Source organism: Nelumbo nucifera, chromosome 3 (assembly GCF_055504915.1).
Source record: "Nelumbo nucifera cultivar China Antique chromosome 3, China Antique-T2T, whole genome shotgun sequence".
Taxonomy (NCBI): Eukaryota; Viridiplantae; Streptophyta; class Magnoliopsida; order Proteales; family Nelumbonaceae; genus Nelumbo; species Nelumbo nucifera.
This window is the reverse complement of record NC_142651.1, coordinates 82708769-82722637: the sequence shown is the minus strand read 5'-3', so window position 1 is coordinate 82722637 and position 13869 is coordinate 82708769. Positions and strand designations below refer to the sequence as shown.

Here is a 13869-nt window from a genome sequence, read left to right as displayed (position 1 = left end):
GATATCCATCACATGGATGCCCAAGTATTGCGGAATGGATTGGGCGAATTTCAAAAATTTCTCCCATCTTTGCAGGAAATCGAATTCTCTATTTTTAGAAAAACATGTTTTCAAGGATCAATCTTGAATCAAGAACCAAACCAGATCTGAACCAAAAGGAGTAGGAGGGAGGATGTACCTGATACGGAGAAACAATATCTCCCAATGGAGGTGTTCACGCCCAAGGAAGGATCCAAAATCTGCTCCCACTGAAAATGGCGCAGTGCAGGATGGAGCAGAATCAACAATGTTCTTCCAAAAGAACTTGACCCTTTGCAAGAATCAACTGGATGGCTTGTGAGTACAGCTCCAACCAATCTTTTCCCAAAAGATTGGAATCAAGATCAGATCTTGATTTCTCCCAAGAACTGGAGATCGAACTGAAGGTAATGGCGGCGGTAATAAGGAGGCGACAAGAGAGTATTCGCAGGGTGCAGAATTCTCTCTTCTTGTGATTTTCAGCTCTGAAGAGAATTGAACATCAATCACTAACAGTTGCTGCCCCTTTCTCCTTTCATAATCTTAAAGGGATCAGCTCCTAATCCCATTAGGAGTTGCTAATCCAAATCATATTTGGATTAGAAGTCCCTTTAAGTGATAAGGGATAACCCTTATCTTATCTGCAAATCAGTCATCTCCTAATCTAATTAGGAGGCTTCCAAATCTAAATCTCATTTAGATCTTGGACTCTCTAAGTGGATAGGGTCTAGGCCCAATCCTATCAGCTGATCCATCTCAGAATTCGCCCCTTATAATTGATTGATCAAATCAGCCCAGTTCGAAATGGGCTTAAGGCCCATTTAAGGTTATGTACTCACTTAGCCTTCCAAATTGCTGCCCAGTTGGGCTTCCTTGTATGGCATGGGACCCAAACATTGATCTACACATCAGCCACATGGGTTCAGCCCAGCCTTTGTTACAAGGCCAGGCCGAATACACTGTTATGGACAGTGCACCCCCTGAAACCCATCTTATGGGCTCTATGGGCCCAACACTTACCCTAAGTGGTCCCTGGGCCAAGCCACCTTGTAACACCCAAGGACTGTGGGCAGATGCAAGATTAGCCCATCAGGTATTATCCTCAATGGTCTTACACTTAACCTCTCAGCCCATAATGATCAAACACTGCCCGACAAGGGAGGACCTCTCCCTCGACTGCAAGGAACAGTGTTGCACTCTCTGCTTACATGGATCCCGGGAATTAAAACCTTTTGCAAATCATTTCGAAACCATAACATATATATATCTTTATATAAATATATTTTGCAAAACAAAATCTCAACAATTGAAATTGGCTGCCGGCAGTCTTGGTTTCCATCAGAGAGAGTGCATCCCCGATCATTACCTTTGTCCGACAAAGGGGCTGATCCTGTCACTATGATCACCCACTTAGATGAATTCTCGGACTGTCCCAACATACCTAGGTTTTGACCCCCACTAAGGATCTCACTGATTGGTACATCAAAGACAGCCCAATCCGACACCTAGTGTAGTATCATAATCGAGTCTAGGGGTTAGGTAACTTTCTAGTTTTGCCCATCTATCTCCAAGGTCCAGGGCAATACTGGAAATCTGGTCCGGTTCAAAGGTTCTATTAATCCTACACTGCATGTGCTTCGGGTCTCACCCTGGTAGCTGAGACAAGCCACCCCAACAATTGGCCACACACCAGTGTCAGCCTTGGCGGGATAAATCTCCCCAGACTTACCCAATGGCTGTGAACATTCTAAACTAACACAAGTCTCATTAAATGTCCAGTTTAAGGGTATTACACAGAAACACACCACAAGAACATGAATCAAATGTGTACTTTATTCATTTACAATAAATTCATAATGTACATAATTCTGATTGAAGCTAAGGGCATACAACTGTCTAACAGAATTGGCTGAGTTTAGTTTTCAAGTTAGTCTTTGGTAAGGTTATGGTTACCGTGGTTAACCAACCAACCGGTTAACCGGTTGCATCGGTTTGGTTTCAGTTCGGATAATTAAAAAACCGAATAGTTCTGTTTGGTTCAAAAAATGTGTTGCAGATTTGAGATTTCTTCCCTTAATATATATTGTTTATTTCTCTTCTTATATGATAATTAATTTTTTTTTTGGTGATTTGTTAGTCAGTTTATTTCCCAACTGATTGATATTAGATGCATATATTTTTTTGTTGTTTTTCAAGTGGACCATTATATTGATTGACCCTTACAACCTTGGCACAAGTTGGTGATTATCTATTTAGCCTCGATTCTTCGGTATCCACTTGGTAATTTCTTTTTGTTATTTATTTGTTTTATTTTTTGCAATAATTAATATTGGTTAAATAGAAATATAATATCTAATTTCATGCATTGGAATATAAGGGCTATTTATTTAATTGCAAGTTGCATCAGCATGACTCAACTTGGAACAAATCAACCTTTTATTGAAGGTTCTCCATCAGTGTGGAATGATTTTTGAATTAACAAGAATGCATTTGGTGAAGTCGTTGCTACTTGTAATCATTGTAATAAAAATTTAGTGGTTCTAGTAACAATATTACTAGTTACTTGGAGAAACATTTTTCATTGTCTTAGGAAGAAGTGTAAAGATTCTAGTCAATAAACTTTAACTATGATTAAGGGTATAGATGAAAAAACAAAACTGTAAGGTTTTATACCCTTTCAATATGGTTGAGCATGCATATTTTTACAAGTTTTGCAACAATCTTTAACTATTGTTTAGATTGTTTTCTTGTAATACAATTAGGGCTGGTATTGTGGCAATGTAACAAAAGGAGAAAGAAAAGCTTTATAATTTTTTGATGCCCTTTCTTTTGTAAATGGTCTCACTACCAATATATGTGGACAGCAAAAAACCAAAACATTGGTTATTGTTGAATGCTCATTTCAATGATAATGCATGGATATTGCATAAGATTATTTCTTTTGTGCAAGTTCCAATTCTTCATGGTGCAAAGGCTCTTAGTAGGGTATTGATGGAGTGGAATATTGGTAAGAAGTTGGCTAGCAATACAGTTGATAATGCATCTACAAATGATGCAATTGTTAGGTCAATTAAGAGTCATTTTCTTGATCAACATTTGCTTTTATTGTTTTGAGATTTTTTTTTCATATTTGATGCTCATGTCATATTTTAAATCTCATTATGCAATATTGTTTGAAAATCATAGGACATGTATTCCAAAAAATTTGGGATTAAGTAAAGTTGCAAGGTTGTAAAAGTGTATCCTTTGATGTGGGAAATAGGTGAGACTCCACATATCTTATGTTAGAGTCTACTATAGCACTTATGAAGGCTTTTTTTTTTTTTTCGTTTGTAGCAAATGAATCTTGATTTTAAAACAGTCTAATTGTTGAGGAGTGGGAAATGGCAACAATTTTTAAAAAATGTTTAACGATTTTTTATGATGCCACTACTAAATTCTCAGGTTCTAAATATTCGACGGCAAATATTTACTTTGTAGATATTTGTGAAATTCATTTGAAGTTGCTTGGGTGGGTTCAAAGTGACCATGTTGAAAGAATGATGGCAAAGTTTGATAAATATTGGTAGAAGTGAAATTTGTTATTAACTATTGCTTTGATTCTTGACCCACAATTTAAGATTAGATTATTGAAGTTTTATTACAATCAAATTTATGGTGCTAATGATTCTTATTATATTGATAAGGTTCGATATACATTGCTTGATCCTTTTTTTTTAATATGAAATTGAAAACACAAATTTACTTGAGGGTTGTGATAGTCCTTCAAATGTTAGAGTAATTGGTTTCAATAATAACTTATTTGGAGATGAAAATGGAATTGGGGAAAATGACCAAACATTTAGATTTTTTGATAGTTAGTATGTGAATAAAGAATGCCTTGATGGTCATGGGCAATGCCAAAAATCAAACTTGAATCAATATTTGGATGGCACGTGATGTGATAATACCAATTTTCACAGTTACATCAGAATTGACATTCTCTATGGGTGGTAGAGTGATTGATTTAAGACGCATTTGATTTAGATGTTGTTGAAGCTCTAATATATAGACAAAATTGGTTGCCAGATTTGAACATGAGTAAGTAAAAGAATGTTATTTATTACCATTTTTTTTAATTTCTATACTACGGACGAAAAATCAAGATACACATAAATATAGTAGAAAATTCAAATAAATCCTAAAAAATATATTACTAACAATACTTATAAATTTTATATGATTGTAAATAAGTCATGTAAATGTAAAAAGACCATAATTTAATAGTATATATAAAGTGTGACATATCAGGACAGAATTAGTAACCGTTGAAAAGTGATGGAATTACTAAAATGTTAAAAAAAAAACAAAAAAAACTAAAATGTGAATATCAATTTTCAAAAAAAAGACAATATAATTAATCTTAATATTTATTAGTATATAAATTTTAATAATTAATTCTAACATTTATTAATAAATACTTGTTAAAAATACATATGATCATAGCAAACAAATATGTGTGGCTACTTGTGGTTGTTAAAATCAAGTGACCAAGGTTCAAATCTTGCTATAGCTAAAATTTGAAGTTTTTACACTAACAAAATGAAATTAATGAGAGAGGATCATTAATTAAAGGAATTAATGAGAGAATTTGAATTGGGTGCTAAAATTCAAATAAATTTGAAAGAGAAATTAGACTTAAATACATGACTAACGACATTAATGAGAGATTTAGTATTAATTATTAAATATTGATTAATGAAATTAATGATGAACCGAAATCAAACGTATTGAACTATATCAAATTGTTTCGGGCTCGTATTGGTCGATATAGATTCGAAACAACCCAATACGAGCCAGTATCGGCCGATATGTATGAAAAGAAATGGAACAAATGATTTATACTTCCGTGTATCAGGTTCTTGTCAGAACGATACGTATCAGCCGATACGGCCCAATACATTGCGATATTTTGAACCTTGGGTATGTATTCATAAGTCCTTTCACCAATAAAAACAAGATATAATGGAGTTTGGTCATTAGAAAATGGTAAGAAACATAATTGTCAAGGTGCCCTTGGAGTCTCACCTTGCCTAATTGCCAAACAATTTTGTACTTTCTATTATAAAATATTTTTTATTCTTTATTTTCGATATTATAATTATAAGACAGACATGAATAATTAAAATATTCATTTTTATAAATTAATTTTTTTATTATTTTCTTATTTGCTAGGGTTTAATCAATACAAACATTGCCAAATGTTGCATTGAACCCTCAAAGACTTAACCCAAACCAATAAGTAAGATAGAACTTAAAATTTTGTCTAATCAACACATTTTCTTCCATATCTTCTTGAAGTTTATATTTTTCTTATGAAAATTATAAATAATTATTAAAAAATATGGTTATGGTACCTAGGGAGCTACCCTAGGATCTATATTTTTTACTTAAAAAAATACATCCATTGCCTAGGTGACGTCTAGGCGCCTACTTAGGCAACTAAGAAACAAGGCACCCCCTTGTCGCCTAGCCTCGCCTCTTAAAAACTATGGTAAGAAATGATTTTTATTTTCTTTGAATTCAGGTATGTGAATATATTCTTGATATTTTTGTAGGATTGGATAGACGAAAAGATTGGCTTTAAAGATTGCATTTAGACGGGACTTTTTTTTATTATATTTTAGCATGTATTTTAGCAAGTTTTCATTGCATTTTAGCAGGTTTTTATTGCTTTTTCAGCATGCTTTTATTGCCTTGTCGGTTCGGGATTAGTTATACTTCTACCTGGAACTGACCCAAAACTGACCCGTTGACAGCCCTAAAAGCAGGTAAATCATCAATCAATTTGAAAGCAAACCAAACATATACAAGTATGGTATTACTGGAAGGAAGAAAGGTAGTTTGGCAGTTTGCATATTACTATAAGTAAATGGCTATGAGCAGTCAACATTCAACAAAAAAAGGATGCAAATTAAGTCAATTACTACAACATACCAAAGCTAGGCAACTCAGAGATGATGGAGTGGACCATTTGAGCCCTATAGGGCTTAGCTCTAGCAAGAAAAACTTTGGCCTTCCTCTCATTTTGACCCAAGTACCCAAACACAGCATTCAAATCTTGAGGGTCAAACCCATCCATGTTCATGACCTCATGCCACAATTCATTGAAGAACTCTTGATCACTTTGAACCGTGAGGGCAGCTGCTATCTTTTTCATTGCCTCGTTCATCCTATCAATTGCACTAATGAATTCATCGATAGCTAACAATGATGTAGATGCATCATCATAGATATCAACATCGATGTCATTATCACTATCTTCCTCAACATCTAATTCATTTACAAGTTCAATACCAATTCTAGCCTCTTCACCCATGACCTGGTCAATTCCCAATATCACTTGCATTTCATCATACATCTTCAAGACACGACCCTTTACTTTAAATGCATGAGGATTGGCCTGCATTGTACAGTTCATGATCACCACCTACTTCACTAAATAATTTTATTATAAGAAAGAATTACATAAATATATGCTAGACCTACCTGTAGATACTGCTCCCAAACCGCAGGATTTGCTTGAATTTGATTTCTTGATTCATTCCATCTGAAGCCACTTGTGCCTAATAACTTCTTAGCTTCTAAATAAATAGGCTTTAAGGTTCGCATCCTACTCTTGATGTGCGGTGTTTTCATCTCAATGCCAAATTGATTAGTCATTTCCTTGCAAACATATGTGTATGCTGATGTCTTGAACCCTTTATCATCTTTGTTGCCCGAGGCAACTTGATTAGCAAGCAACTCAATCAATGCTTTATCCATTGCATCATTCCAACGAACTTGCCGGGTTCTTTTATGCTTGGTTGAGGTAGAGTGAGAAATAGATAGGACATCCTTATCCTTGTGACCATCCTTTTTGCTCCCGATAGATGAAACCACAGTATCCTCTCCAGCAACCATCCCTGAAAATCATTCATCCCATAAATAAACAGCAATCATTTCATTAACAAATACAATTTGAATGACACATGCGATGTTGACAAATCTAATTGAAGATGTTAATAATACAACTAATATGTTCAAAAAGGCTAATTAAAGAATACACATGCAATATTATAAACAATGGTTCAATGCACCAACAAATTGCATGCACATGAGTGACAATACCAATGAGTTTATATTAATTAAACACATAATCAAATAAGACCAATGCATTTTCCTCCAATCACAAAACATGTTTGATCTGATTTGATCCCTAAATCCCTAAACTTGTGTTTGGTTTGAAAGAAAAGGTAGGAAAAGGTGGTTTGTTTAGGTTTTCCTATCTTTTCTTTTAAACCAAATACAACCTAAATGAAGACCATCTTGCTAGTTTATTCCTTTGGAGTCTTTATCCTAGGGATTGTAGGAGTGGGTCATCATCTACATTTTCAAGCACATCTACTTTAATATTTTTATCAGTTTGTTGGATATTGATTTAGAGGCACATGACTCTTTAAACAGGCATGTGACGAGGCAAGGTAGGGAGTTGATGGACAATAATACTGGTCCATCATTGTCCCCTTTCATCAATCCTCGACTGGCCGCAAGTCGCTCCTCTAACCAGGCGGCATCTTCGACCTGGGTATGGATTCCTAGCAACAGAAAATCGGTCTGCTCCCTAGAACGGCGCAACCCGAAGTTTAAGAAGCCATCCTGCAAGCTCCAAATGACGGCTGTAGATGATTTGGACGATTCTAGTGAGGATTCAAGTATTGGTAGCATTGAGGAAAACAATTTTTTTTTTTGGAAGGGGAGAGCTTCCATACCGAGATTCTACTCTTAGAGGAAGATTTATCTAGCAAGGAATTCCAGCCTGACGCTGTACAAGATTCTAGGTTTGTTGTTACTAAATTCACTGATACAAAGGAGGCGACGGTCAATTACTGAGGTTGTTGGGTCTACCTCTCTCAACAGGGAAGACTCTAGACCAGATTCGCACCAAAAACCAGGAGCCATGTAGGATGGTGTCGACTCCTTCATCTGGACAAAACTTAAATGAATCAAAGAGAGAACATGGTGAAGGACCTTCTAATAACTTTTGTGGCCTGAGTCCCAGTGCTACGGGCCAATTGCTCTGGTCCAAGGAAAGGGTTCCCAAGTTGGTTCTTACTGGCTTTCAATCTCCTGTTTCAGAGAACCCCCTTGTGCCTCTCAATCCAGGTATTATTGTCAATTCATTTTTTGGTACTGATTGTGTCTCTGTGCTTGTTGTAGATACTTCTGCTATCGCACCTGTTTCCCAACCAGTTGGAGAAGATGGAAGTGGGGTTGTCAAGAAGGGTGTAAAGGCAGACGGAGGATTGGGGGCTCTCATTAGTTGAAAAGGAGGCTGATAGGATTTGGAGCCTGATTTGTAACGAGTTTGCGGGACTTAATAAGAAGGAAATGGAATAGGAAAACTGGAACATGTTGATAGTGATAGAAGGGGAGGAAGGGGTAAATTCAGGGGCACACTGTGGTGGAGCAGCTGGAGCTCTTGAGGAAGGGAAGGACTAGGAGAAAGAACAACCAAATAAGGTGAAGATCTATAATAGAAGTGTGAAGAGAAAAAGAAAAAGAGAAGGAAGAAGAGATCAGAAGTGGAAAGACTATGATCGGATGTTGAGAGTGATTTAGAATTCAGTGATAGAGGGGAAAGACGGAGAATTCCAAATTAGGAGACAAATAGTCTTAAGGAGTTTTTCTAGAACTGGTTTTATGAAAATTATTAGTTGGAATGTAAGAGGATTGGGGAATGCGAGGAAAAGGCGAGCTATAAAAGATTTGTTGAGAAGAGAAAATCCAGACATTGTCATGCTACAAGAAACAAAAATTTCAGAACTGGAAGGACGGTGGATTTGAAGTATTTGGGGTTCAAGAATTTCAGATGGTCTTGTAGTCCTTGTGGGGCCTCTGGAGGAATTTTGACAATTTGGAAAGATGAGGTGGTGGAATCGGTGGAGGAGCTGATTGGAAGGTATTCAGTTTCTATGAAATTCCGGAACATAGGGGATGGCTTTATCTAGGCTGTCACCAACGTATATGGTCTAAATAGATATCGGGAAAGGAATGAGATGTGGGAGGAGTTATATGCCATTAGGGGCCTTTGGGAGGGACTGTGGTGTGTGGTTGGGGATTTCAATGTGATTAGGTTCTCCAATGAAACAAATAATCCCAACCAACAGGTGACCTGAAGGAAGTGACTCTATTGCAAGCCCGTTTTACTTGGTCCAACTTTGAAGAAATTCCCAACTGCTCAAAATTGGATAGATTTCTCTTTAATGAAGCTTGGAAATCACATGAAGCAAATTTGGTGTCTAAAGATTTACCTAGAGTCACAATCAGACCACTGTCCTATCAAGTTAGGTTCAGAAACCTTTCCAAGAGGCCCCACCCCTTTCAAATTTGAGAACATGTGGCTCACACACCCAGATTTTGTGCAGAAAGTGGAGGGTTGGTGGAGGGAGGGTTTAAGGGGGGTGAAGTGGAAAGGAGTGGGATTTCATAAGAAACTAAAAAGATTGAGAGGGAAAATTAAGGAATGGAACAAGGATCACTTCGGGAGAATTAGGGAACAAAAGGTCATTTTGATGTCCACGATAGAGGAGTTAGATGAGAAGGAAGCCCGAGGAATCTTGGTAGAGGAGGAAAGAAATGAGGTTTAGGATTAAGAAAGATTTGGAAGAAGTTTTTTAAGGGAAGAGATTAGTTGGAGACAAATGTCAAGGTGTAAGTGGTTGAAAGAAGGTTATAGTAAATCAAAATTCTTTCATACTTTGGAAAATGGGAGGAGGAAAAATTTTGTGGCTAGATTGGAGGTAGATGGGCAAGAGATAACAAATCAAGATGAAATTGCCAAGATCTTCGTGGACCACTTCAAAGCAATTTTTAGGAGGCCCTTGGATGATAGATTACGATTGGAAGATTTTGAGTGACCCAAGTGGAGATTGAAGTAGCACATTGGATGGAGAGAGCCTTTGTAGAAGAGGAAATAAGGAAGGCAGTTTTTTCAATGAAGATTGAAAGCCCCAGGGCCAGATGGATTTACTATGGCTTTCTATCAAGACTGTTGTGGGTAAAAGATGACCTTTGTGAGGTCTTCAATGAATTTGCGGAGAGGTTTATTGTGAGCCAAGGGGTGAACGCAATCTTTCCTGCCCTTATTCCAAAGAGGTCTGATGCTAGCCATCCAAAGGACTTTAGACCCATTAGCCTAGTAACAAGCATCTATAAGATTTTGGCTAAGGTTCTATCTTTGAAAATAAATGTAATACTTCTAGCCATAATCGGTCAAAATCAGGGGGCCTTTATCCAAGGGAGACAAATAACTGATCAAATTCTTATTGCTAATGAGTGTGTTGGATATGAAAAGATCGAGGAAGAAAGGTTTTGTATGCAAATTGGATATGGAGAAAGCCTATGATTTAGTAGATTGGGCTTTCCTTGTTGATATAATGAAGAATTGCGGGTTTGGGGAGAGATGGTGTAATTGGATTTTTGGTTGCATTAATTCATGTCACTACTCTCTTCTGATTAATGGGGTTGTGAGACTTCTTCTAAGCTTGCCGAAGTTTAAGGCAAGGTGGTCCTCTTTCACCCTTTTTGTTCACCCTAGTAGTTGATATGTTTAGCAAAATGATCTCAACGGTTGATAGGAAGAATGTAATAAAATGGTGGAAGATTGGAAGGGATATGGTCTCGGTGACACATTTGCAATTTGCAGATGATAGCATAATTTTCTATGAAGGGGGTGAGCAAGGTGTGGTGAAGAATTTGTAGGAAGTGGTGAGGAAATTTGAGTTAGTTTCTAATCTAAAAATTAATCTTGAAAAGAGTTGTGTAGCAGGAATCAACTTAGAGGAAGGGGAACTAAACTCTATTACCTACATCATAGATTGCCCCATAGTTAGCTGGCCCTTGACCTACCTTGGCCTCCCTTTAGGAGCAAACCCTAGAGAAAGCTGGTTTTGGAATCCAATTATTGAGAGGTGTGCAAAAAAGGGGCCCGGATGTAGTAGGCACATTAGGTAAGTACAATGAGTGAGCACGTAATAGTTGTGTGACACATGTCCTATTTAATGCGCCTTTCATCCAAACGTTTTTGCTCCGTTAGACAGAAATTATCCATTATTCTATTATCTTTGTCAAAATAATTAAAAATAAAAACAATGAAAAGGAAAACTTAAACGTGTAACGTTTGGATGAAAGGTGCATTAACTAGGACATGTGTCACACAGCTATTACGTGCTCACTCATTATACTTACCTAATGTGCCTACTACATCCGGACCCACAAAAAAGTTGGTAGCTTGGAAGAGGTAATGAGAGATTTCCTATGGGAGTCGGGTGATGAAAAGAAAGATCATTTGTGTTAGTGGTGTTAGTGAAGGGGTATTTTGGTCTTTGCACTTGTTGAGAATGTTGATGTGTACTGTTATGTTAGTTCGAGTGCCTCTTACTTAAATAAGGGCACTTAAGTCTTTTCCAATAAGTTAATAATATTATAACAGGTCTGGCCGAATCTAGGGACAACTTCTCTTATTCGAACCAGACCTTCTCTCTTCTTCTTTCCTCTCCTATTTCTACTTCTTGCTGTTCACTTTACTTTACAGTCAACGAACAAGACAGAATTCTAGGGCAGGTCGAACTTCAACATGGTATCAGAGCAACATTGAACAAATCAGACTTGCTAGAATTTTGTCTTCTGCGCATTCGAACTAGGGTTTCTCAGCTGTGAGTTGGAGACTGGGAAAAGGGCTGAAAAGGAGTGATCGCCCTTTTCCCTTGGAGGTTCCTATGCCTCCGATTGTGTCGTTGGTGATTGGTTGTTGTGGTTTCTAAGCCCTAATTAGGGCTGGTACGTGTGGTGCAGTGGTGTCTCAGTCCTTCGTGTGGTTGGCCTTCAGGCGATGAGGTAAAGTTTTTTTTATGCATATTTTCTATTATGGAATACATGAGAGGTGTAGTACAGTTCGTATGATGGGTTTTCAGATTGCAGTATGCTAGGGTTTATTCTGGTTTGTGTGTGATTCGAAGGGCAATAGTGTCTACTTAATGGTGAAACTTCCGGTAGTTGTGGATTAGGGTTTGTGGTGTTACAAGTGTGGTTTTCAGCATTTAATATTGCTGAAATTAGTGTGCAGACTTCGGTGAGTAGGGTTTGTGGTGTTGCAGTTTTCAGCATTTAATATTGCTGAAATTAGGGTGCAGATTTCGGTGAGTAGGGTTTGTGGTGTTGCAGTTCTCAGCATTTATTACTGTTGAAATCAATGTGCAGATTTCGGTGAAGTGTTTGTGTGTAGTGCTCAAAATTCAGTGATAAGGGAGTTTGGCAATGGCAGATAATAGTGATAGTAAACCTAGTGTCATGATATCTACTGACTACCTAAATGTCCAAATGACCTCCATTAAACTGAATGGAGAGAATTATGTCCCTTGGGCCAAGTCTGTAGAGGTTTTTCTGAAGGCGAAGAAGAAAGTGAAGCACATAAGAGAGGAGAAACCCCCCGCTAATTCTCAGGAGTATGAAGACTAGGAACAGGAAGATGCACAGATCATCTTCATGTTTCTTGACACAGCCAAAGAGGTGTGGGATCATGCTAAGAAACTGTATTCAGGTCAGGATAATACCACTAGGGTATATCAACTGTATCAGGAATACTTCAATCTGCAACAGGGAAATCAGAGCCTTGAGGAGTACTATGCCAGTGTGAGAAATGTCTGGAATGAGTTAAACGTCTATCATCCTCTCACTTCTGATGTCAAAGTTCAACAGCAACAACGAGAGCAGCTTGATGTGACACGGTTTCTGGTGGGGCTGAAGTCTGAGTATGAACCAGTACGAGCCCAGATACTAGGGGGATCTGCTCTTCCATCTTTAGAGGAGGTGTTTGCTCATCTTCGGAGGGCTTCCATTGGATCTATGGATTCTAATGTCTCAGATAAATCAGCATTTGCAGTATTGAGAGGTCGAGGTGGCAGAAGTGGGGCTCGAGGAGCCCAGCCTGGCAGGAGTGGTAGTGGTGGACCTACACATATCCGTGGTGGTGGTCGTACTGGAGGCAGGGATTCAGGGGGAGCTCGTGGTAGAGGACGTGGCTCGGGTCCACGGAAGTGTACTCATTGTGGTTTGGATGGACATACTATTAACTACTGCTATGACTTACATGGTCCTCCCTCGACGTGGGCCAACCATGCCATGACTAGTGACACCAGTTTCAGCTCTAGACAGGAGAACCGGTCAGCTGACCCGATGCCTTCTACTCCCTCAGATGGTCCAGACAAGGAGATGGTGAGTGTTCCTCGGGATGAGTATGAAAGGTTTGTTTAATCCAAGTCGCAGCAGAACACAACTACCTTTGCACACTCAGGTATGGCTTGTTTGGCATCCACACCCAACCCTTGGATTATTGACACTGGAGCCTCCGATCACATGACGGGAACTCCAGGTGTGTTTTCATTTCTCACTCATTGCTCAACATCACAATCTGTTACCCTTGCTAATGGCTCCACATCATCTATCCGTGGTGTTGGTAATGTTGACCTAGACCCTGTATCCCTATCCTCTGTTTTATTTGTACCTAAGCTTCCATTTAATCTTATGTCTGTCAGAGAATTGAGATGGAAGCTGAAGAAAGAGTTAGAAGAGGTCATTTTGAGGGAGGAGATTTCTTGGAGACAAAAATCTAAGCATAAATGGATCAAGGGGATAGGGATACCAAGTTTCTTCATGCAATGGCCAATGGGAGGAGGAAAAATTTTGTGGCTAAGCTTAAGTTTGATGGAATGGAATTCAATTCTCAAGAGGAGATAGCTAGTTGTTGTGTAGCCCATTTCAAATCTATTTTGA

At 38.0% G+C, this 13869-nt stretch overlaps 1 protein-coding gene across 2 annotated transcripts in view; it reads right to left on the bottom strand.

Moving 5' to 3' along the window:
- Window positions 1-5844: 5844 nt before the first annotated feature.
- Window positions 5845-13869, bottom strand: part of LOC104590501 (uncharacterized) — a 28130-nt gene continuing 20105 nt past the window's right edge. For both annotated transcript variants that reach the window (XM_088900541.1, XM_088900540.1), the window contains exons 3-4: window positions 6547-6962; window positions 5845-6460 (exon numbers count right to left, since the gene is read on the bottom strand). In XM_088900541.1, the coding sequence (XP_088756667.1) occupies window positions 5984-6460; window positions 6547-6962 (893 nt within the window). In that variant the 3' untranslated portion in view covers window positions 5845-5983. The remainder of the gene's footprint in view (window positions 6461-6546; window positions 6963-13869) is intronic.